This window comes from Sceloporus occidentalis, unplaced genomic scaffold (assembly GCF_023333645.1).
Source record: "Sceloporus occidentalis isolate IW3139 unplaced genomic scaffold, rSceOcc1.0.p SCAF_1, whole genome shotgun sequence".
Classification (NCBI taxonomy): domain Eukaryota; kingdom Metazoa; phylum Chordata; class Lepidosauria; order Squamata; family Phrynosomatidae; genus Sceloporus; species Sceloporus occidentalis.
In genome coordinates this window covers 73,386,423-73,407,679 of record NW_028316981.1, presented here as the reverse complement: position 1 = coordinate 73,407,679, position 21,257 = coordinate 73,386,423, and the positions used below count along the sequence as shown (strand labels likewise).

The following is a 21,257-nucleotide window of genomic DNA, read 5'->3' as shown; positions in this document are numbered from 1 at the left end:
AGCTGATGTCCAAAGTGTCTGAAAGACTGTAGCTTCCAGTATGAACTTACGTGAATTTTAAGATCCCTGAGAAGGGGCTTTCACTCAATCTCATCACTGTCATAGGCATCTTTAGTGAGGACAAGAAGAGCGTTCTTGGTGGCCGATCCCAGACTCTCATGAGATGATGGTCTGGCTCCTTCTCTGCTTCCTTTCCACTGAGAGGCAAGAGCTTTCTGTTTATCAGTCTGTCTGTTGCAGAATGTCTTTTATTTTGAGTATAGTATATATGCAATGGTACTTTTATGGTTATTATATTTTAACCGTTTTTTAAAAAAACTTTTTAAATTAATGTTTTTAATGTGAATGTTTAATTGTTTTAACTTTTGTATTATCTATAATTTTAACTGCATTTTCAAAACTCAAATTTGTGAGCCACTTTGGGTCCCATATTGGCCAAAAGGCATGGTATACAGTAAACAAACAAACAAATAAACAACAACAACAAGGCAAGGTTTTCAAATCTCAGCCCAGTGCTCCCTCTGGCTGCTTTAAAATTTCTGAAAGGAATGCAATCACAGTTTCTCCACTGCCCTCTGTGAACACTTCTTTCCTCCTCTTCTTCCATTTCTTGCTACAGTCAGCTGGGTTTCCATTTTGCTTCACTTTAGATAGTGAGGGAGGGAGTTATGTAGGAGAGAAGTAGGGCAGGAAGCGCAGCGGCGTTATTCTCTCTCCTGTGACATGGACATATTTAATGGAAAGGAAGAGGCAGCATCTCCAGCATGTGCTTTAGCAAAATTAGCTCAAAGAATAAAGGCCTTCACTACATTCTCCATGTATTGTGCTGACAGTATTGATGCAGCTACTTTCAACACATCTCTTCATGTTTTTCCTATTTTAACATCAGGCACAGAGCCGATCAAGAGGAAAGCCTTTATACAATTTGTAATTCTTATAGCAAGGCTGTAGTAGGAATGGAGAACATATGGCCCTGCACTTTTGGGATTGCAGTTCCCATAAGCCTTAGCCAGTTTAGCCACGTGATATGGAGTGGTGGGAACAACAATCCAGTATCCCTGGAAAACTACTTCTCACCTGGTCCTGGCTATAGAATATGTACAATCCAAGCTGTCATGGGGATTTATAGATCCAAAGCACATTAAACTGTTTCAGAGAGCCACCAGAAGTATATACCATGAAATACCAGAATGAGATCCTTTTGCAAGCCCAGCTGTGTCACAAGATAGGCTTCTGTTTTGCTGCTTCAGATGCAGAATCTCAGCAATCAACAGGAGCAACCCTGCCCTCCAGGTTGCATTATATTTTTCAGTCACTGATGCTTGTATTACAACTAGGCCTGTATATGAGGTATGGGTGAGGAAAGGTAGCTGCTTTGTCACAGGATCATTTAAAACAAAAAACACTCAGACACATCCTTTCAAACTCATTTTTCAGGCATCTGAAAAGTTCCAGAAATGCCCTGGATTCTAAAGCAGGAGGAAAATTTGGACTAGTTGTCCCACAGTTTTTTGTGGGTTTTTCGGGCTATGTGGCCATGCTCTAAGTGTTTCTTCCTGATGTTTCAGAGAATGCTTGCCTGGAAAGGACTTGGGTACAGTGTGTGTGTATGTATATATGTGTGTGTCTTTCTGTGTGTATATATACACACACACACACACACACACACACTGTGTGACCTGAGAAGGCAGGAGTGATTTGCATGTTTATTATTCTGTTGCTAATGGCAGGCAACAGAACAATACACATGCAAATCACTCCTGTCTTCCCAGGTCATACAGTATACCCAACTCCTTTCCAGGCAAACATTCTCTGAAGATGCCAGCCACAAATGCTGGCGAAACATCAGGAAGAAACTCTTCTAGAACATGGCCACATAGCACCACAAAAAACTATGGATGAAGGCCATGAAAGACTTAGTCTTCACAGTTGTCCCGCATTTATAAAGTAAGCAAGGTACTTTCTTCAAGGACTGTTTTCAACATCCAAACAACTTGGGCAAAATTATTATTTTTGTGGGATTGATAGTGTTTCTGTTACATACCTGCTGCATGCTTGTAATATTACAGTAATAACTTTCAGGCATCCTTTAAGAATAATGAAACTAACATTAGAAGCGCATAGCCAACATGAAATGGAAACATATCAATCCCAGAAAAATAAGCTACTGAAATGGGATCCCCTCGTTTGCCTACATTTGAATCATCTCTGTGTGTGCATGCTTTGTTCACAGCATGGAGGGAGGGGAGCTGTTCAGCAGGATCCAGGAGCGAGGAGACCAAGCATTTACAGAAAAAGGTAAAATGCCATTTTTAAAAAACTTTTTTTGGGGGGGGGGGGAATGGGTGTGTGTGGTGCAGATTTTTGTTTGAAAGAAAAGTAAAGTCTGAGCATGTGTGCTAAAACTTTAAAAAGTGTTGGTAGAATTTTTTTTCTCCAGTTATAAACTTCTAAAATGATATTTTACTTTTGTTTCTTGTTTTTCTAACTATAAACAACTGTGGGCACTCAGTCTGGGGTTTATCATCCCATGGACACAAAGACTATGGCAGAACAGTGCATCCTGTCAGACATGTGAAACCCTCACCTCCCCTTTCAACCTGTCATTACTATAATAAATGTGATCCAGCACAACCAAGCCCCTCATCAAAGGGGTCCCCTCCTGTGCCTTGCCTTAGGAGCACTCACAGTTGTGTTCTCCTCCAGCTACCTTCAGGAGATGAGAGAGAGGAGAGGTTAACCAGAGCTCTTTGTTGGAGGTTGCACAACTAGAGACCAAAATTGTGTTCAGCACTACAGTCTGTTTTTTTAAAAGACATGTACTGCATTGTTAGTGTACATGTAGGCCGTAGATCAGGGGTAGGCAACCTTTTTGAGCCGGGGGCCGGGTTGCTGCCCCTCAGGCGACTGGGGGGCCGAAGGCGGGGGTGGAGCTTCCTCCCTCCGGGGGCGCAGCCGCATGCTGGGGGTGGAGCTTCCACCCTCTGGGGGTGGAGCCGCATGCCGGGGGCGGAGCTTCCACCCTCCGGGGCCAGGCCTCCTCCTCTTTGCGGGCCCCTGACGGGGCCCCAGGCCCCATCAGAGACTGGCAAAAAAGCCGGCGGGGGCCGCCAGCGCTGGAAGCCTCCCCCTCCTTGTGGGCCCCTGATGGGGCCCCAGGCCCTGTCAGAGGCTGGCAAAAAAGCCGGCAGGGGACGACAGCGCTGGAGGCCTCCCCCTCTTTGCCGGCCCCTGACAGGGCCCCAGGCCCTGTCAGAGGCCAGCAAAAAAGCCGGCAGGGGACGACAGCGCTCGAGGCCTCCCCCTCTTTGCCCCATCAGAGGCCGACAAAAAAGCCGGCAGGGGACACCAGCGCTGGAGGCCTCCTCCTCTTTGCCGGCCCTTTTGCCGTCGCTGGGGCCCTCTTGGAGGGTGCGAGCGATGGCATCGGGCCTCACAGAGGCCCCCTGCCACCGTTGGAGCCCTCCTGGAGGGAGCCAGCGACAGCATCAGGCCTCGCAGAGGCCTCCTGCCGCCGTTGGGGCCCTCTTGGAGGGCGTCTGCGACGGCATCGGGCCTCACAGAGGCCCGATGCTGCTGCCGGAGCCAGCCCGCGGACCGGAGGTTGCCGACCCCTGCCGTAGATTAAACACAACACAAAAGCTAACAATTAGTCTACTTTGTTGAACACAGGCAATATACATGAATTCAATAAACCTGTGTTTCTATCATTTTTATTGTTGCCTTCTGAGCAAGGGACCAGTGAGTAGCAGAGTTTAAAGGTGAGGGCACTGTCATTTGCAAAATGAAAACCCAGCTGTTGGGGCTAATTTTAGTTTTTCCCTTCTTGACACTAGCCTTGGAAACAAATAAGCTAGCTGCTAGTCAGAAACACTGCCTAGTTGCATATCTCTGAGGTATGGTGAGAATGTTAATGTGACCTTTCTATAAAATTATGTTTCCAGAGGCCTCTGAAATAATGAGAGACATTGGAACAGCCATCCAGTATCTACATGGGATGAATATAGCCCATAGAGATGTCAAGGTGAGGCTTGAAAGTGTCTTGGCAGAATGGAGAAAAAACTGAACAATAGAAGCTACTGGCAAGACCTGACTTAATGCAGGCCATGTTACTACACGGAGATGAAGTAGCTTCTTCCCATTTTCAATTGTGCAAAGAAGCATCAGGCAGGAACTCAAATATCTTCTGTATATGCAATTATTTGAGAGCCCAGAGCATTTAAATATATATATAAAAGAAGATGTAATGTTGATTTAAAATCAGCACCACCAGCTTGTATTCTACTGAAACAAAGATACAAACTTGGCTCTGGATACTTTACCTGTGACCCTCCTTCTCAACCTAGAGGAAAAGAACAGACTTACTATTAAACAGATCTTATTCCCAGGAATTGTTCCTGTAGTTTCATTTTATCTATCTTTCTTGATACTATTACAGCCAGAAAATCTGCTTTATACATCTAAAGAGAAGGATGCAGTGCTCAAGCTCACTGATTTTGGATTTGCTAAAGAGACAACCATACAGAATGCACTGCAAACCCCATGTTACACTCCATACTATGTAGGTGAGTCTGTGTTTTTCATACCAATCCACATAATTATTTTGAAAATTGTGTTTTGGGAGGGAAAAGTCTGTGCTTTAGAAAATATAGGTCCAAAATACACTGCAGAAATAATCCATTTTGAGACTGTTTTAATTGCCCTAGCTCACTACTAGGTAATTCTGGGAATTGTATTTTATTGTGGCATCAGAGCTCTCTGACAGAGAAGGCTAAATGTCTCACAAAATTAGTTCCAAGAATGCCCTAACATTGAGCAAAGGCAGTTAAAGCAGTCTCAAACTAGAATATTTCTGCAATGTGTTTTGATCCATAGTTATCTGACATTGTCAAGCCTCAGCAAAGGTCTGGCTTCAAACAACTGGATTCCAGGTCTAAGAACAATAGTTCAGCTGAGCCAGATGAAAATACATGGTCAAAAACAGAGTACATGTAACAAGGCAGCAATCCAGGGTCTGAAGAGAGGAAGCAAGTACATCGTCAAAACTAGTCAGAGACCCAGTTTCCAAGGCTGAAATTGAGGACAGGAGGCAGGAACCTAGGAAGGTAATATCCTTGGCCAAAGTACAAGATGATTGACTTGAGGGCAAGCTCTGGGGCTCTACAGGGCCTGTAGGACAGACACTGAATGGCATGTCAGCTAACCCTTCAATCAGACAGATTGCTGCTGTCCTCAGATCGCTTTCTTTGAGACTTCAAATAGAAAACAATGAAGGCCCTGGAGGTGAAGAAAGTATGGTACCAAAGCTCATCAGCACAGAACAGTGGCTCAAGACACACACAGATCACTGCCACTTTACACCCACACACAATATGTAAAATAATGGTAAATGTTTATCAGGCATCACTGGTCCCCAGAGGGTTTAAATATGAAGAATTAATTTTTCAAGTAGCAACCACTTATTTAAAAACAGTGAACAAACATTTGTTGTTCTGTGAATAAAATGAGAAAAGCTGACACTCACTGTGCATTTGGTTCTCTTTCCCATCCTGCTGCTTAGCCCCAGAAGTTCTTGGTCCTGAGAAGTATGACAAATCCTGTGATATGTGGTCTCTCGGTGTCATCATGTATATTCTGTAAGTGTGAAGTGGGGAGAAAAAAAATGTTTAAAAAGCAAAGCTCTTGATATGTCAGGTATGAGCAGTTGCTTTGTGTCCCAACCCACACCCATTCCTAATGCCAATGGTACCTTAACAGTATTTTTCATTTAAGATGCACTAAGAGAAATTAGTCACGGGGTTATTACTCACTACATCATAATAATGAGCGACCATCTGTGACTCTACATGGGACCAGGGAGGAGGGAAGGTGTAGTGACTTCCTGCAAGCCTTTCTTTATATGTCATGCTGTTGACAGCTTGTGTGGATTCCCCCCATTCTACTCCAACACTGGCCAAGCCATTTCTCCAGGAATGAAGAGGAGAATTCGGATGGGACAGTATGGATTTCCAAACCCTGAATGGTCAGAAGTATCCGATGAAGGTAAATTGACTGCTGCTCTCCTTTCATACATGTGCAGTGATGAGTGAAAGAAGTTTGGTGTATTGCGTCTCCTGTGGTGTTATTGGACTACATATGTGCTGTTTGAAATCTATGAGAATATGAGGTTTTTAAACTGTGTTTAAAACTGTACAAACTGCAAAGAAATGAATACTCAGCATTGTAAAAAGACTATTCACGAACCCAGAAGACAAATGATAAAATCATAAATTAATTATGTTTCCAAACACCACTACATCAGCTCCCATACTGGTATTAGAGTGAGCTTGACGGAAATGCTAGGGCAGTAAAGAGATAGGGAACAGTGGGTTCCACTTAACAAGTCCTGTACCTAGACATCATCACTATCTGTCTGGCACTTTCTTCATTCCTGTAGTTGGTTCAGTGTATGTCAGTTTAGTGCCTGGTTGACATACTCTGCAACGTCAACGGTAGCTACTGTTTGTAAATGTGATGTTCCCTAAAGCAGATTATGTCGCACAGGGATGAGGCAGCATGTGCACAGCATTGTGAGTAGCTCATTGATGCACCATGTTAAAGATGTTGTGCCACTTTGGGCTAGCTTTGTTGGCACTGTCATATGCATCTGATTGTTACAATTGACGTACATACAAGGTGAGACAGACCTTATTTATCTCCCAGAGAAACTGCAGCATCTACCTTGATGGAAGTCACATTGTACTGTTACAGCAGTGTATATCCATAATGGAAGGCCCTGTCAGCCATCAAACACCAGAAATGTCACTCTCACAAACTCTTATACAGGCAAGAAATCTCTGCTTCTTTAGGGACAGAATTTCTTAGCTGTCTCCTTTAACCACAGGCAGGGATACTGGTGGCCTATCACAAGTATTCAATAAAAAGGAAAACTATTTTGTTCTTTACCTCAGGCAGCAAAATGTTTGAGTTGACCCTGCTAATATGCACCTATATTTAATAAACTTGGAAATGCATAATATTTAGAGAGGGGGGAACAGTTGGAGAGATTCCTCCCCCCCCCCCCCAATCCTGTAACATCTGTGCTTTGTTTAGTCACCAACTCAGTTGTTAATCACTACAGTCATTCTTAGGGATGAGTTGTCTTTCCCCAATGTTGCTGAGATGCATTGCTTCGGATACAGATTAGCAGAGCTGCAAATGCAGTACATCCCCACGTGCTCCAAGAGTCTATTTTAAGGATGTGGATCAATATTTCAAATATTGTTTTCCTTGTACAAATACAGAAGCATAAGCAATTCTTGAATTTTCAGTTTCTGCTAATCTGTGATATCCAAATTAGACATAATTTGGTTCCACCGAAGACTCACAAAATGTCAGAAATTTGAACATTCTTCTTGATACTGCTGCCATCTAGATTAAACATTTTCACTCACCTGTACAATTAAAACTGAAAATGTAAAGGATTGGGATCACACACTCACTGACATGGCCTCCTCCACTAGTGCCACAAATGAGCCTAGGAATAACATGTATGCATCTAGGTTTAGTTCATAGATTTGAATAAATGGGAGTGGGGAGATGCCAGCCCACTCCCCATTCACATATTCACTTTTATGTGGATGAACACAGAAAGTCATCACATATGAGCAGTTTGTTGTTGTTTTGTACCTTCAAGTCTATCACAGGGTTTTATTGGCAAATTTGTTCAAATGAGGTTTGCCATTTCCTTCTTCTGAGGCTGAGAGAGTATGCCTTGCCCAAGGTCACCCAGTGGGTTTAAGTGGGTGAGTGGGGATTCAAACCCTGGTCTCCAGAGATGCAGTCCAACACTCAAACCACTACACCACTTGGGCTCCACTTGCTTATATATTATGAGACTAGACACCAGATAATTTTTTAAAAGGTAATATGAACTGTTTTGGGCCAATCCTACTTACATGGAAGCAGCAAATCATATTTAATGGAACCCTCTTTTGTGATTGAGATTGCTGTGTCAAGTGTGAATCTTGAACAGGCAGGAGAATTACATGACCCTTCAGATGTTGTTGAACTGCAACTCCCAGCATTCCTCACAATGAGCTATGCTGTCTCGGGCTGCTGGGAGTTGCAGTTCAGCATCTGGGGGCCCCCACAATGTCCATCTTTCATGTGTGGTAGATTCTTTGAGAGAGGTACCAGCTGAAAAGGTTATGTTCCCCCACTTAGTTTTATGGTTCTCTTGAACTCTGTATAATCTTCTCTTCTTTCCCCATATTTTTGCTCTCTCTGCAGATTGTCATTAAATAAGATTATGTATATGTTCCAGAGTCATGTGTAGGTATAAAACTATTTTCTAATTTGACAGCAGAAGCAAAGTAGGCAGGGTTCAAGAATTCATGTCAGTTTTTCAGTATCTTGCTGTTGTTTTTCTCAGTTTTCTGGGCTTTTGTCATCTGTGTTGATATTTTGTTTTTGTTCTGTTTTGTGTCAGTAAAGCAGCTAATTCGCCAGTTGCTTAAGACGGACCCAACAGAGAGGATGACAATTTCTCAATTTATGAATCACCCTTGGATTAATGTAAGTCCTGCACAGTCACTGCCATGTGTGTGAGAGGGGTACTACATGCCTTGCTGTGATGAGGGGGGAACAGAGGTAATTTAACCAGGACTCAGCACTGTATTAAAAGGATATAATTTCTCCATCACACTGTGAGGGAGCACTTGGAGATAAAAAAAAATTCTCCCCGTGAATGACAGTCAAGTACATTACACCCCCATCCCAACTGCTCTCAGCTGGCATTTGCTGTTCATTGCACTGAGCACACACCCCCTTTCCTTCTCTTATAAAAAGCCATGTTACCTCATCAGTGTAGGATTTATAGAGGACTATTATTAGACATGCAAGGCACCATTGCGCTGAACTGCATTGATATGAAAAGAGAACCTACTGCTTTGAGGGCATTCTCAGTCTTTGGCACAGATCTGCTGGAAATGTTAGGGACAGTGAGTGTGGCAGTGGCAGAGGTTTCTGTACAGCACTCAGCGAGAACAACACCAGAGGCTGCTTTTATTGGAGATTCTAACTAAAAGGCTATGGCAGTCTTCAGCTAGAGCTTCATTGTGCAGCAAAATTCTTTGCCTCAAGCAGAAAACAAGCCACTGCTAAGGCTACAAGTCTAAAAGGTTTCAGGAGATCTCTTCTATGTCTTGCTATGCAGAAGTCACCAAAGGCTCCTGTGTTTACTTTTGTCTATTAGATTTCTGTCCCCTTTTGTTATTAAGGCTCTGGCTGGCTTAAAATAAATTTCATTTGTATTTGTACTTTATTATTTTTCAAAGAAGGATAAATAACTAAAATGTATTAAAAGCCTCTAAATAATCCATGAACAGCAGCTATTGATAGTAGCTTGCAGACAGTGTGGTGAGGCATATTCTCTCTAGAAGGAAAAGAATGCAGCCTCCTGCAGCTGTTGGCCCTTTGGACAGTAACTCAGGCGAGAGAGTCTTCCTCCTTCCTAACTATTCCCTGATTAAACTAAAGTAATCTGTTCCATCCCCCTTCTCACTTTCCTCCTTTGCCCCCACTTCCATGTTCAATATACACTTGGTACTTCTGTTGTACGGATTGAAAAAAATTACGCTTTGTATTGTTTTAATAATATCAGGAAAACTAGTTAACAGCTACTTCCATTCATAGATCTTTAAGCTTACTGAATGCAACAGATTTGCTCCATACAAAACCGTTTTAATTGATATTAGGCCAACGTGAAATGTAAATACCTTGCTTGGGTCACAGCAGAGTTTGATGTGATGCATAACAGCAGATGCAAACCGAAATTAAAAGTGAGAAGTTTACCGAAAGCAAGAAATAACTGCTTCTCATGTCGAGATTTACCATAAACAAAAATGTGAAGCGAGGAATGCCTTGAAATCTAGCAGGACCATGTGATACACAGAGAAAATTATGAAATTCCTCTCCCTGTGAACACAAAAAGCCCTGGCTGCCAAATTCCAAAATCTATGGTCAATCAATGTATTTGTGAGGGCCAACCAAATATGCACAAAATTTTGGACAATCTTTCAACACCTTTAAATCTCTTCATCTGAAAAAGATATCACACAGCCAAAAAAATCACAGGGGTTGAGAGGAGGCTGACTTGATGTTGAAGTCATGTTGTCTACATCTTCAGAGTTTCAAAATAAAGTAGATAAAGAACACAGATTTTGATTAGTTTTAATAAGTATCACACAGATTTCAGGTTACACATAGGACTGTAGGGACAGATAAACACTTAATAGCTGATTTTCCTCATTTATGAAAACATAAAGTTGCTTGTTAATTTGGAGCTTATTGCACTGCTTCTGTTGCCCGACTTCCACTTCTGATTTGGAAAAAAATGGCTGCCAAAGCAATTTACGGACCCAAATTCAGCACTGGAGACAACAGTTTGAGAGAAAAGTCCATGCGATAAAATCAGCCTAACTTCCGGTTGGGCAACAGAGGTAGTGCGATAAGCTCTTTTCTTTTACTCCAACCTTAGTGGAAACAAACCGATTCCTTGGTAATCTGGGAGCAAATGTATAGAGAAAGTGGAAATTTTTATATTAGCAAAGCTGGAAATTAATTTTATGTGGTGCAGTGTATAATAAAAATCAGTATAAGCCAAAATGGGTGGTGGCATCTAGTGCCCAGAAGAGGTCAAGCAGCATGCTCAGGTCAACAAGCTGCCTGGCTATCATGAGTCTACATCTGAGTAAAGCTAAGTACCTGCCATATTAAGATGTCCAATCTTGACATGGCAAGTACTTCACTGAAAGGTAAAATCCTGCTGGATCAGCGAACTATATGCCTGGCCATGCTGAAAGTAAATTCAACCCGTTTATTTAATTTATTAATAACCAGCTGAAACTAACAAGGAAACTGCTGGGTCTGTGTATGCCGGATGCTAAATCCCAGAGAATTAACCCAGCAGGAATTCAATTGTTTCATCTTTGTTCAAGGATCAAGGAGACTCATCAAACCTCATTCAGAATCCTAGATAGAACTAAGAGTAGCCAGTAGCATCTATGTTAGTGCTTTGATAAATCTGCTCTAGGTTTTAGTCTAGACTTCAAAGAAGTTTTTTTAAAATACTGAACCTGTTAGAATCATAGAATCATAAAGTTGGAAGAGACCACAAGGGCCATCCAGTCCAACCCCCAACCCACGTACCCCGGCCATGAAGGAAGACACAATCAGAGCACTTCCGGCAGATGACCATCAGCCTCATTTTTAAAGCCTCCAAAGAAGGGGACTCTGCCACACTCCAAGACACTCCGAGGCAGTATATTCCACTATCGAACAGCTATTGCCATATGGAAGTTCTTCCTAACATTTAGGTGGAATCTTTTCCTGTAGCTTGATTCCATTGCTCTGGAGATAGGGTTCAGTACCTTGGACAACAGCTTTAAAATTCAAGCTAAAAGTCAAATTAGATTCCAACATGGAAGTCGCGAGCCACTACTGGATTTAAAAATGAAATGTTGGTAGCACAATAAAAAAAACCCAATTACAATAAAAATTAAAATGGGAGGGAGGCATAAGTAACCAAGGTGGATAAACTCTCAGCTGAGCTGAGATTTAAAAGAAATGAAAGAAGGGGCAAATCACCAAGTACAGACAAATTGTCAATATTTGTAGGCAGAAGGCCAGGAAGGCTAAAGCCCAGAAGAAGCTCAAGCTTGCAAAAGAAGTTAACAGTCATTTTAAAAAGAGGTCCGCTTATTATGTTCAGAGCTAGAGGAAGAAAAATGAAATAGAAGGTACACTCCATGGAGAAGATGGCAAATGTGACAGAGAAGAATCCCTCAAAAAGTCTAGGTAGGAAGAAAAGCAGCACATTAAATGTTTCCACAAATTGCAGGAACTTGTTGTTGCTGCTGCTGCTGCTGTTGTTCCCAGCACCAAATAAACTGTGCAATGTTTGAATGAATGAATTTATTACGGCACATGGCCAGCACCAAAATATGGCAAACATACAAAACATGTAACATCAGGTGTACTGCCATAGCACAAATGCAATGTTTGAGAAGCTATGTGCTTGAGAAAATATGCAACTTTGCAATAAAAACCTGTAATCACTATATTTTACCATGTACAGAAAACTACACAGCTTCCCAAGGGGGGGGGGGGGGACTCACCTGCTTATATTGCTTTTCACTATATCCTTGAGGAAAGTGCAGAAAATGCAACGCTAAAAAGCACACGACACCAACAGTACAGTGCCACCGCGGCTGCACCTTTTAACAGTTTGAAAGATGAGCAAGCCAAATGTCACCCAGTAGGAAAAGAAACTTAGACCAACTGAAGCATATTGCACAACAAATAGCTGCATGGTTTTGTTCTGCAGCCTTGCTGTTTACTACATAAAAAAGCAATCTTGCACAAAACACACACTTGGCTGCCTAAAAGCAGTCTTATCTAGATCAAAAGCTGCACAGTTTTCAGAGAAGACTGCACAGTTCAATTATGGAAAACTAGTTTTCTGGGGAAGCTGCACAGCTTTCATGGAAAAGCTGCAGTTTCCCGTCACTGTAGGGAGAAAAATTCCCAGCTGTCTCAAAGCTACAGGACAAAAAACTACATCATTGTTCTCAACTCCTATCAGGACCTAGAGAAATCAAGATTTACTATCCCTATTAAGAATTAGTATGGATTTCTCAAGGAAAAGGTCAAACTAATCTTATCTCTTTTTTGAGAGAGAGTTACAAGTGTCAACAATGGAATACTTTGAATGTAGTGTATGTTGATTTCAGTAAGGTTCTGACAGGTTCTTTCAAGATATCCTTGCAGATAAACTAGTATAATGTTAACTAAATAATACTACAGTTAGGTGGATTTGCTGTTTTGTAGCTGGTTGAAGGACAGAACCAAAAAGTACCCAGGTTTATCCTGGAGAAAAGTAACTTGTGAGTGCTTCAGAGTTCTGCCTTGGATCCTGTGTTGTTCAACATAATGTGAGATTTAGCTAATATCCCAGATGACAGTATCAAGATACAGTATGACCTTAACAAAATGAGAAACTGGGTCAGTCCTAACAAAATGAAATTCATCAGGGATTAATGTAAAATACTATGTTTGGACAGAAAAAATTAGATCCACAAATATAGAATGGATGACTACCAAATTGACAGCAAAATGTGTGAAAGCATGTAGGAGTTTTAGTAGATGACGTGCAAAAACATATGTACTGCACTGACAAAGGAGGAATTGTTGTTGTTCTAGGCTGCATCAACAGAATGAACATGTCCAGATCCCAGGCAGTAATAGTGCCACTGTATTCTGCTTTGGTCAGGCCTTACCAGGAGTACTACTGTATATCAAAGCCTGGGCACTGCATTTAGTCAAAAGGATATTGACAAGCTGGAATGTGTCCAAAGGAAGGTCACCATAGATTATAAAAGGTCTGCAATTAAGGCTTATGAGGAAATATTGAGGGACACAAGTATGTTTATCCTGGGGAAGAGAAGAGGAACAAACTTGTTTTCTGCTGTTTCAGAGATTATGACCCAAACCAATGGATTGGAATTACAGGAAACAGTATTTTAACCAATACTGGGAGGAATTTTCTGATACTAAAAAACTCCAGCAGAAGGTGGTTAGCTTTCCTTTGTTGGAGGTTTTCAAGCAGAGGCTGGACAGCCACCTCTTTGGGATGCTATAGCAGTGGATGGGCTACATGTTCTTTCCAACTCTATGAATACATAGACAAAATGTAATTTGGAAAGGGAGTAAAAACTATAGTTCTACATTTATAAAGGCCACAGTGCTGATCCATATACTTAATAAGGTGAAAAAATCAACTCATATTGGAGAGGTGCAATTATAATTTGCACACATCAGTTGTATTTTTATTGTCTTGATTGCACACACCATAATAATAAGGAAATATGGAATAGCAGAAGGACCTAAGGCAAACCTGTTGTGTAGTTTCCTTGGCAAGATTTGTTCAGAGGCTGTTTGCCTCTGCCTTCCTCTGAGGCTGAAAGAGTGTGGCTTGCCTGGGGTCAGCAAGTAGGTTTCCATGGCCAAGCAGGGATTCAAACTCTGATCTCCAGTGTCATAGTCCAATGCTCAGACCACTACACCAGAGTTATTAGAATTCATCAAATTAAAATTCATCAAATAAAAATGTTTCAGCAAATAAAAACACATTTATTTCCCTATTCTCTCATTATTCTCTGTGCTGGCACATCACAAGTACAATAGTTGTTTCATGTAACATGTACCTGCTAGTATTTTCTCATGCAAGAATTCTTGTCTCATATGTCTATGAAGACATGTTCCCCAAGAATGCACAATCATAGATTCCCATAAAGGATCCATGAACACAGTACCAGGAGTGTAACGCTGCTTTGATATGGCAAACAGCATATGAACTGAAGGAATGTATAAATAAATAAATAAATAAATATTGCAGCAAATATGTCTTAATCACTTAACTAATAAAGTTACCCCTTCATCCAAAGAGGCCTTGGGACTGCAGATATTGTGAGAGACAATAACTGAAGTTATTGTGAGGATCACTGCTCACATTATCATGACAGCCAACTATAATTGCCAATGGCTGTGGCAGTTCAGTCACGTTTGCAATCACTTTGTGGGTGGAAAACCATACCATCAGAATAGAAAAAAGACAGTAATAGCCTTTATTTCTTCAATGGTTTGGGTTAAACAATTTTTTTAATTTATTCCCATCTGTCTTCTCCTTTCAGACAAATTTGAGCAGGTCTGGTGTTATTTTTTTTAACTTTCAGCATTGACATTTTTAGATCATGGCTGTTGAAAGGTCAACAAGACCTCACTCTCTTACTCATTTGCAAAGACAGGATACTATGTTTATCCACATGCATATTCATTGTAGCTTTTCTGATCCCCTCCCTCCCCCCACCCCAATTTTTGCTTGCCAGCCCTATTTCTGTGTATTTCTGGGCCCAATGCTATTAGATCTAGCCTAAACCAACCTGGTAACAGGGGAACTCAGCCAGAAGAATCTTACAGTAAATGGCAGAAGTGAGAAAATAGCATTCAGTGCACAGAATACTTAGCACATGTAAAAGTTAATTATTAAAAATCACCCAAAAGAAAATGCTGTGTGGAGTAAAATGGATTGGGAGGGAGAGAAATAAAGTTTATTTTATTTTATTTTTAGATATCAAATTGTTGTAGACTACAAAGAATGCTCAAATGTACATGAGCCCCAATCAGTGAGACCCATGTTTAGGGATAATGGGGATTGTAGTTGAAAACATCTGAAAGGTGTCAGGCTTCTTATCCCGCATATATGTCTGTTCTCGAGCTGGGAGTTGGAGGATCTAGATCTTTTTTTCAGAGCAAAGGCTGACTGTATGGTTATACAGAAACACATTGCTAGGCTGGAATATTTTCAAGAGAATTTTTTTCATTTGAAAGCAGAGAAGCAGTGAGAGGAGGAAGGCAGGGGACATTTCACCGGTTCTCTTTCTAGTCTTGTCCTGCTTCAGATCTTCACTCCCCTTTTCCCTCTGTTGGGTTCCAAATACGCATCTTGCCAGTCTTTTGGAATGACTGTATTTACAGATCTTTGCAAAGTGTGTATATTTCTGTGACATTAAAAACACAACCATGTTTAAGAATGCAGACAAGTACATCTTCCCTCTCATGTTGCTTAGGAGACATATTTGTACAGGTTTTCTTTTTAAAAAAAAAGACTTAAAATCAACTTATCAGAAACAATTAGTGATTATGTGCAGGTGTTCTGTTGTCAAAATACTGTTTTTACCTTGCTGCTTCTTTGCTTTTCTTAGCAATCCATGGTGGTGCCACCAACCCCTCTTCACACTGCCCGTGTCCTACAGGAAGATAAAGATCACTGGGATGAAGTAAAGGTAATGGTGACCTAAGTTTGGCATAGTGCTTGGAAGTAACTAGCTACAAATAATGAGTTGCCTATAATTAATTTCCTTCCCCAGTAACTGCATTTTGTTGCAGTTGTAACTCAATATGGGATAAGTTTGTTTCAACTGAAACCCTTTGTGTAACTTCTTGATTACTTTTATAGTTAGCTGATGTACAGCCTCACTAGGTGGTGGAAGAAAAATATGATCTGGTTCAAGTGCTGGCTTTTGCTGGTTCCTTTTGCTCTGCTGCAACTATTAACACAGCAATGAAGTGGACAGGAGGGCCATTTGTTTCGTATCACTGGCCATCAGCATATGTAGCATTCGGATATTTCTTTTTAAAATAACTAAAAGATATCAACTTGAGTTATTTCTGAGGAAGGAGAAAGTGTGTTACCTTTTTTAATAACTGCAGATAGCTAGCTGGTTTTTGTGTCTTAGAACTAAAACTAATTACTTTTCAAATAACTTCCCAAATTCTGATGGCCATTTGCAAATCAATTCAGAGATGTGCAAAAAGGGTTTCTTGCTTGGTTATACAGTATTTTGAAAACATTTTATTGGTAAATTTATGTCTAAATAGCAGAAATGTAATTTTAGTTTATTGTTATTATTTGCATAAAAGAGGCTTAAATGGAAAGGGAAAACATATTAATAGCAATAGCAAGTACATTTCTATTCCGCTTATCAGTGCACTTAAGCACTTCCTAAGCAGTTTACAATGTGTAAGGTAATTGCCCCCCAACAAGCTGGGTACTCATTTTAGCCTTCTCAGAAGGATGCCAGGCTGAGTTGATTCTGAGCCTCAGCTGGCATTGAGCTCACAACCTTGTGGTTTGTGAGTGAGTGGCTGGAGTACTGGCATTTAACCACTGCGCCACTAGGGCTTTTCATGTATTTGCTGTATTCATTTAAAACTGGCCTATATAACAGGAGTGGGTAATGTGGGCTGGTTGACAGCAGTTCCCATCACCCTTAGCCAGCATATAACAATGGGATGGTCACTTTGTGCTGGGGCATCACAGTGGTCAATTTACTCCAATTGTCAGTATGTAGAATTTTAATTCGGCGATTGATTTCCTTCCTCCTGGTCCTTTGTCCACAGAATCTGCCTGGGAATGGTGTGTAATGTAACCTAGTTGGAAAGGAGGGCAGATTTCTTAGTCTTGGCTCAGGGTAGTAACTAGAGGAGTCTGTTTTTGTCAGGGCACAGTGGGAATTGGCCTGACCTTCTTACAATTTCACCGTTTCCTTCCTGTGTCTGACAGGAGGAAATGACGAGTGCCTTGGCAACCATGAGGGTGGACTACGACCAAGTAAAAATTAAAGATTTGAAAACCTCTAACAATCGTCTCCTCAACAAACGGCGCAAGAAGCAAAAACAAGGAGGCACCTCTTCAGCATCTGCCGGTTGTAACAACCAATAAATAAAAGAGGAAGAATAAACATAAAAAGAACAGTTACTCCAACAGGGTTCAGCTCACCTTTGCACCAAAAACAAATGGTACCTCTCTGAAATATTGATGAGTGTGATCTGCAGCAAAGATGCAATGAGGCATCTAACATATGATGTTCTGAGACTTTTTATTTTTGCATTCAGTTTTGTCTAAGGGGGATTTATTTGTTTCTACTTTTCTTTTACATTGTAATAGACATTGCCTAATGTGTTCCTGAAAACTATAGAATTCCAGTGAAGCTTTATTTGAGTAGGTGGTTCTTGAGGCAATGCAGGTTCAAAATCTAGCTATGCTTAAGCATATTTAAATCTCCTGGTTTTAAAGTGAAGAGATTTAAGTGTGGGCTAACAGAATTCAGTGGGATGTGAAACTGCTTAACCTTGGCTGGATTATGTCCAGTGTGTTTAGGAGAAATGAACCCTACTATGGTATAGGCCTCAAGAGCAGAAAGCTCAGAGTATTATGTGAAGACTGTTCACATGTTCCTTCTTAGTCTTCATTTTCCTCTCCTTTATTTTAGTTCTAGTGATAACTCTGCTAACTAGCAGAATTTCTGTCTGAACAGGGAAGCATTGCTTTTGATTTTCCAAGAAAATATTTACAGGGAAGCCTTAAGGGATTATTAAGCCATGGTTCCATATTCACACATTTCTTCGACTGAAAGCAATTCATATAGGAATGTACATGAAAGGAAGATGTGGATTGTCATGTGTGGTGATAGCAGACATTTCTGTTTCACTGTTGTGCCATGCACAGGGAAAGTACAATTGGTCATGTCTTCCTGGTGAGCATACATGTAGCAAACTAGCTGTGAGTGCAGTCATTACTTGTTAGGATTCAGCTGATCCATTTCCTTACTCTACACATAAACCAACATTATTCTTAGCAGATAATTTTCTCAGGCAGTGGCCAGCATCCAGTGGTGTAGTTTACTAGATCCCTCTTCTGCCAAAATCTGTGGTGCTCCTTCACACCTCAGTTCCCACCACCTTATCCCCAAACACGAAATGCCTGATCTAGAGGATTGAGAAACCACCTGGAACTGGTTTTTGTCACCGCAGAGAGTTTCAGGAGGAGGAGATGAATAGGGAGATACACCATAAGCTTTGAAGTAAACCACTGAATCATGGAAATTGCACCATTAAATCTTGGCCAGAATTTAATAAGACTGTTTTGTTTTTAAATTAAATTATTTAATTTGTTTTGTTTTGTTTTGTTTTTAAGCATAGATTAAACTGCAGCCATTATAATTTAATCATTGGTTGTGTTAAATCCCCAAAACACCAATTTGTACAAAAAAACTTCAAGATATCAGTTGAAAGAGCATCCTGTGTGGGCCAGAAGAAAGCCAGTATGTTTGGTTCCCTTTTGAAACTAGAGTATCACCTTCCATTTCCTCCAGCAGTTTTGATTTCTGATATGCCATTCTATTCACTGGGCTTGTAACAGTCACATGTCAGATTGTGCACCCTGTGTTGTTCTGGTGAAAGCCATGAAAAAAATGTGAACATGCCAAGAATGCTCCTAATCCAAGGAACCAATCACACACAGGAGGATGCCTACATAGAAGTACAACCTGCCCTATTTTTCCACATATGTGAGTTTTACTTGAGCCTAGTAAGAAGAACACTCTGCAAAATACCTCCCTGGATTCCCAGTTGTGCTGTTGCTTTGAAAAGATGTGAGATAGAAGGAGTCTTCTCTGATCTCCAACCTCAGTGCAGGTTAGAAAAATTGCAGGAAGCATCTGAATTTCTGAGGGGGCTTTAAGTAAAAGTGGTATTCCCCCACCCCCATACATCCACTGTGATTTAGAGCAGAGAAAAACAGATGACTGTTCCTGCTCCTTATGCCTTCAAAGTGCTGCATGATTAAAAACTATCTCTCAGGGCCTCCATGCTTGCCTGACAACCTGAGACGTGTGACTAGTAAGCCAAATCTAGCCAGTATTTGTGGAGCCTTGCATCAAAAACTCATGTCAGAATTACAGATGGTGGATTATAATGGTAATGTGAGGCTGCAGTGCCTGAGAGCTCTGCTCATCACTAGGTGCCTCCCTTTGACCTGCAAGTAGATGTTGCATACAAACCAAAATGCACTGGATACATTTACTGTTTCTTGATTGTTTATGATATATTAACATTTTGCATAAATTAATAAATTGTTCTTTACTATTTTTTTTCTTAAGTGAGGCCTGCTTTCTTTATTGTGATGAACATGTATTTTTAATGGGACCCAGTATTAACTTCAGTTAAATGGTGGTGCTCTTTCTCCCCACCCCATTGCCACCCAGTGCAAAAGAAGTTGTATTTAAGAAGAGAACAGAAACTTTAATTTGAAAGAATTCCCACCACCACAAGATTAAGGGGGCTAATTCTATCTTCTAATTCACTCACTTTTAGAAGAATTATAAATAAGTAACAGTTTCTGAGTAATGATGAACCAAATCAGAAGGTTTAAAAGAACCAGTTCCCCATATGTTTCTGTGTCAGACTAAGGACTCATTCCCACTTGCAGTTTAAATCGATTCCTGATTCGCCCTTGCTCCATTTTGGAAATTGATTCCAAAAGGTCCCTTGTTCCCACTATGAGATAGGATCTTTTCCTTATCCCAGTGTAATCGTCTTTACTACTATCGCTGCTTCAAAATCCCCCATCAATCATCTGTGACGTAAGCGGCACCCCAGGCAGCCCGGCTTGGAAATTTGGGGGGGGGGTGAAGGCTGAGAGAGTGTGACCTGAGGCTGAGGGAGTTTGAGAATGAGAGAGTATGACAAGGAGGAATCAGAGCAGTGCGAGGGGGACAAAGAGGAAGGAGGAGACAGGAGAAGGAGGATGACAATCAGGAAGGGTCAGAGCTGGGGGAAACGGAGGCAACGGAGCAGGCTGGGGGCGGATGGAGCAGGCGGGGACAGAGCAGATCAGGGAACAAGGATGAAGGGAAGAACAATGATTTTGTATTTTTTAAAAAAAATAAAATTGATAGAATATTCAGTTGATTGATTTTGCAACTACTTGCCTTTGCATGTAGTTGCAAAATCAATCGATTGAATATTCTATAATTTTTTATTTTTAAAAAACCACAAGTACAAAAGGCAGCACTGAGAGGGGGGAAATGGTGGATCTGTCAAAAATGGAGGAATGGTGGTAAACACCCCTCAGCCATTTGTCCCTCCCCTCCAGAATGAATCGATTATGATCTGTCGTTCCCACTTACTGAACTCGCTTCAGAATCGATTCTTCTGAAAAGAACTCCATAGAAACTACTCTCTGGAAAAAACGGGGGGGGGGGGGGGGTTGCCTTTGCGTCGCTTCATCACAACAGGATTTGATCACACTGAGAACCGGTTTCAAATGGGAATGACAGTCATTTACACCGATTGGCAATTTGCTCTATTTCATAGTAAGAATGCACCCCCCAAGTCTACAGACATGCAAGCATAAATCTGTACAACATTTATGGTAGGACCATTGCCTACTTGGTAGAGTGCTATAGGCCCCAGGTTCAATGCCTGACCTCTCCAGGCAGAACTGGAAATGAACCCTGTCAGAAACCTTGACAAAGGCACTGTGAGTCAGCATAGGTAATATTGAATTAGATGGGCCTGTGATTTAACTGTATACAAAGTATTTTTTCTATTTTATCATCAACCCTTCATGCTGGTTTCATATATTCCAAATGCTTACTTTCCACTGGCTGCTTCCCCAGACCATTTTCCTACATTTTGCAGCATTTCTGGTTGGAAAAGTACAAATCATTGATTGTAATGTGTACAATAAACACATGTATCTGTATTACAGTGGTGTAATGTACATGGAATAGGAACATAGAATCATAAAGTTAGAAGAGACCCCAAGGGTCATCCGGTCCAATCCCATTCTGCCATGTAGGAATACACAAAGT

General features: G+C 41.1%; 1 protein-coding gene across 3 annotated transcripts in view; it reads left to right on the top strand.

Moving 5' to 3' along the window:
* Nucleotides 1-19,495, top strand: part of MAPKAPK3 (MAPK activated protein kinase 3) — a 109,800-nt gene extending 90,305 nt beyond the window's left edge. For 2 of the 3 annotated variants that reach the window (XM_089525204.1, XM_089525214.1), the window contains exons 4-11: nt 2,234-2,298; nt 3,945-4,024; nt 4,439-4,565; nt 5,561-5,636; nt 5,918-6,042; nt 8,471-8,556; nt 15,804-15,884; nt 17,165-19,495. In XM_089525204.1, coding sequence (XP_089381330.1) covers nt 2,234-2,298; nt 3,945-4,024; nt 4,439-4,565; nt 5,561-5,636; nt 5,918-6,042; nt 8,471-8,556; nt 15,804-15,884; nt 17,165-17,323 — 799 coding nt within the window. In that variant the 3' untranslated portion in view covers nt 17,324-19,495. The remainder of the gene's footprint in view (nt 1-2,233; nt 2,299-3,944; nt 4,025-4,438; nt 4,566-5,560; nt 5,637-5,917; nt 6,043-8,470; nt 8,557-15,803; nt 15,885-17,164) is intronic. The other variant, XM_089525223.1, reaches the window with a different exon arrangement.
* The last annotated feature ends 1,762 nt before the right edge of the window (nt 19,496-21,257 follow it).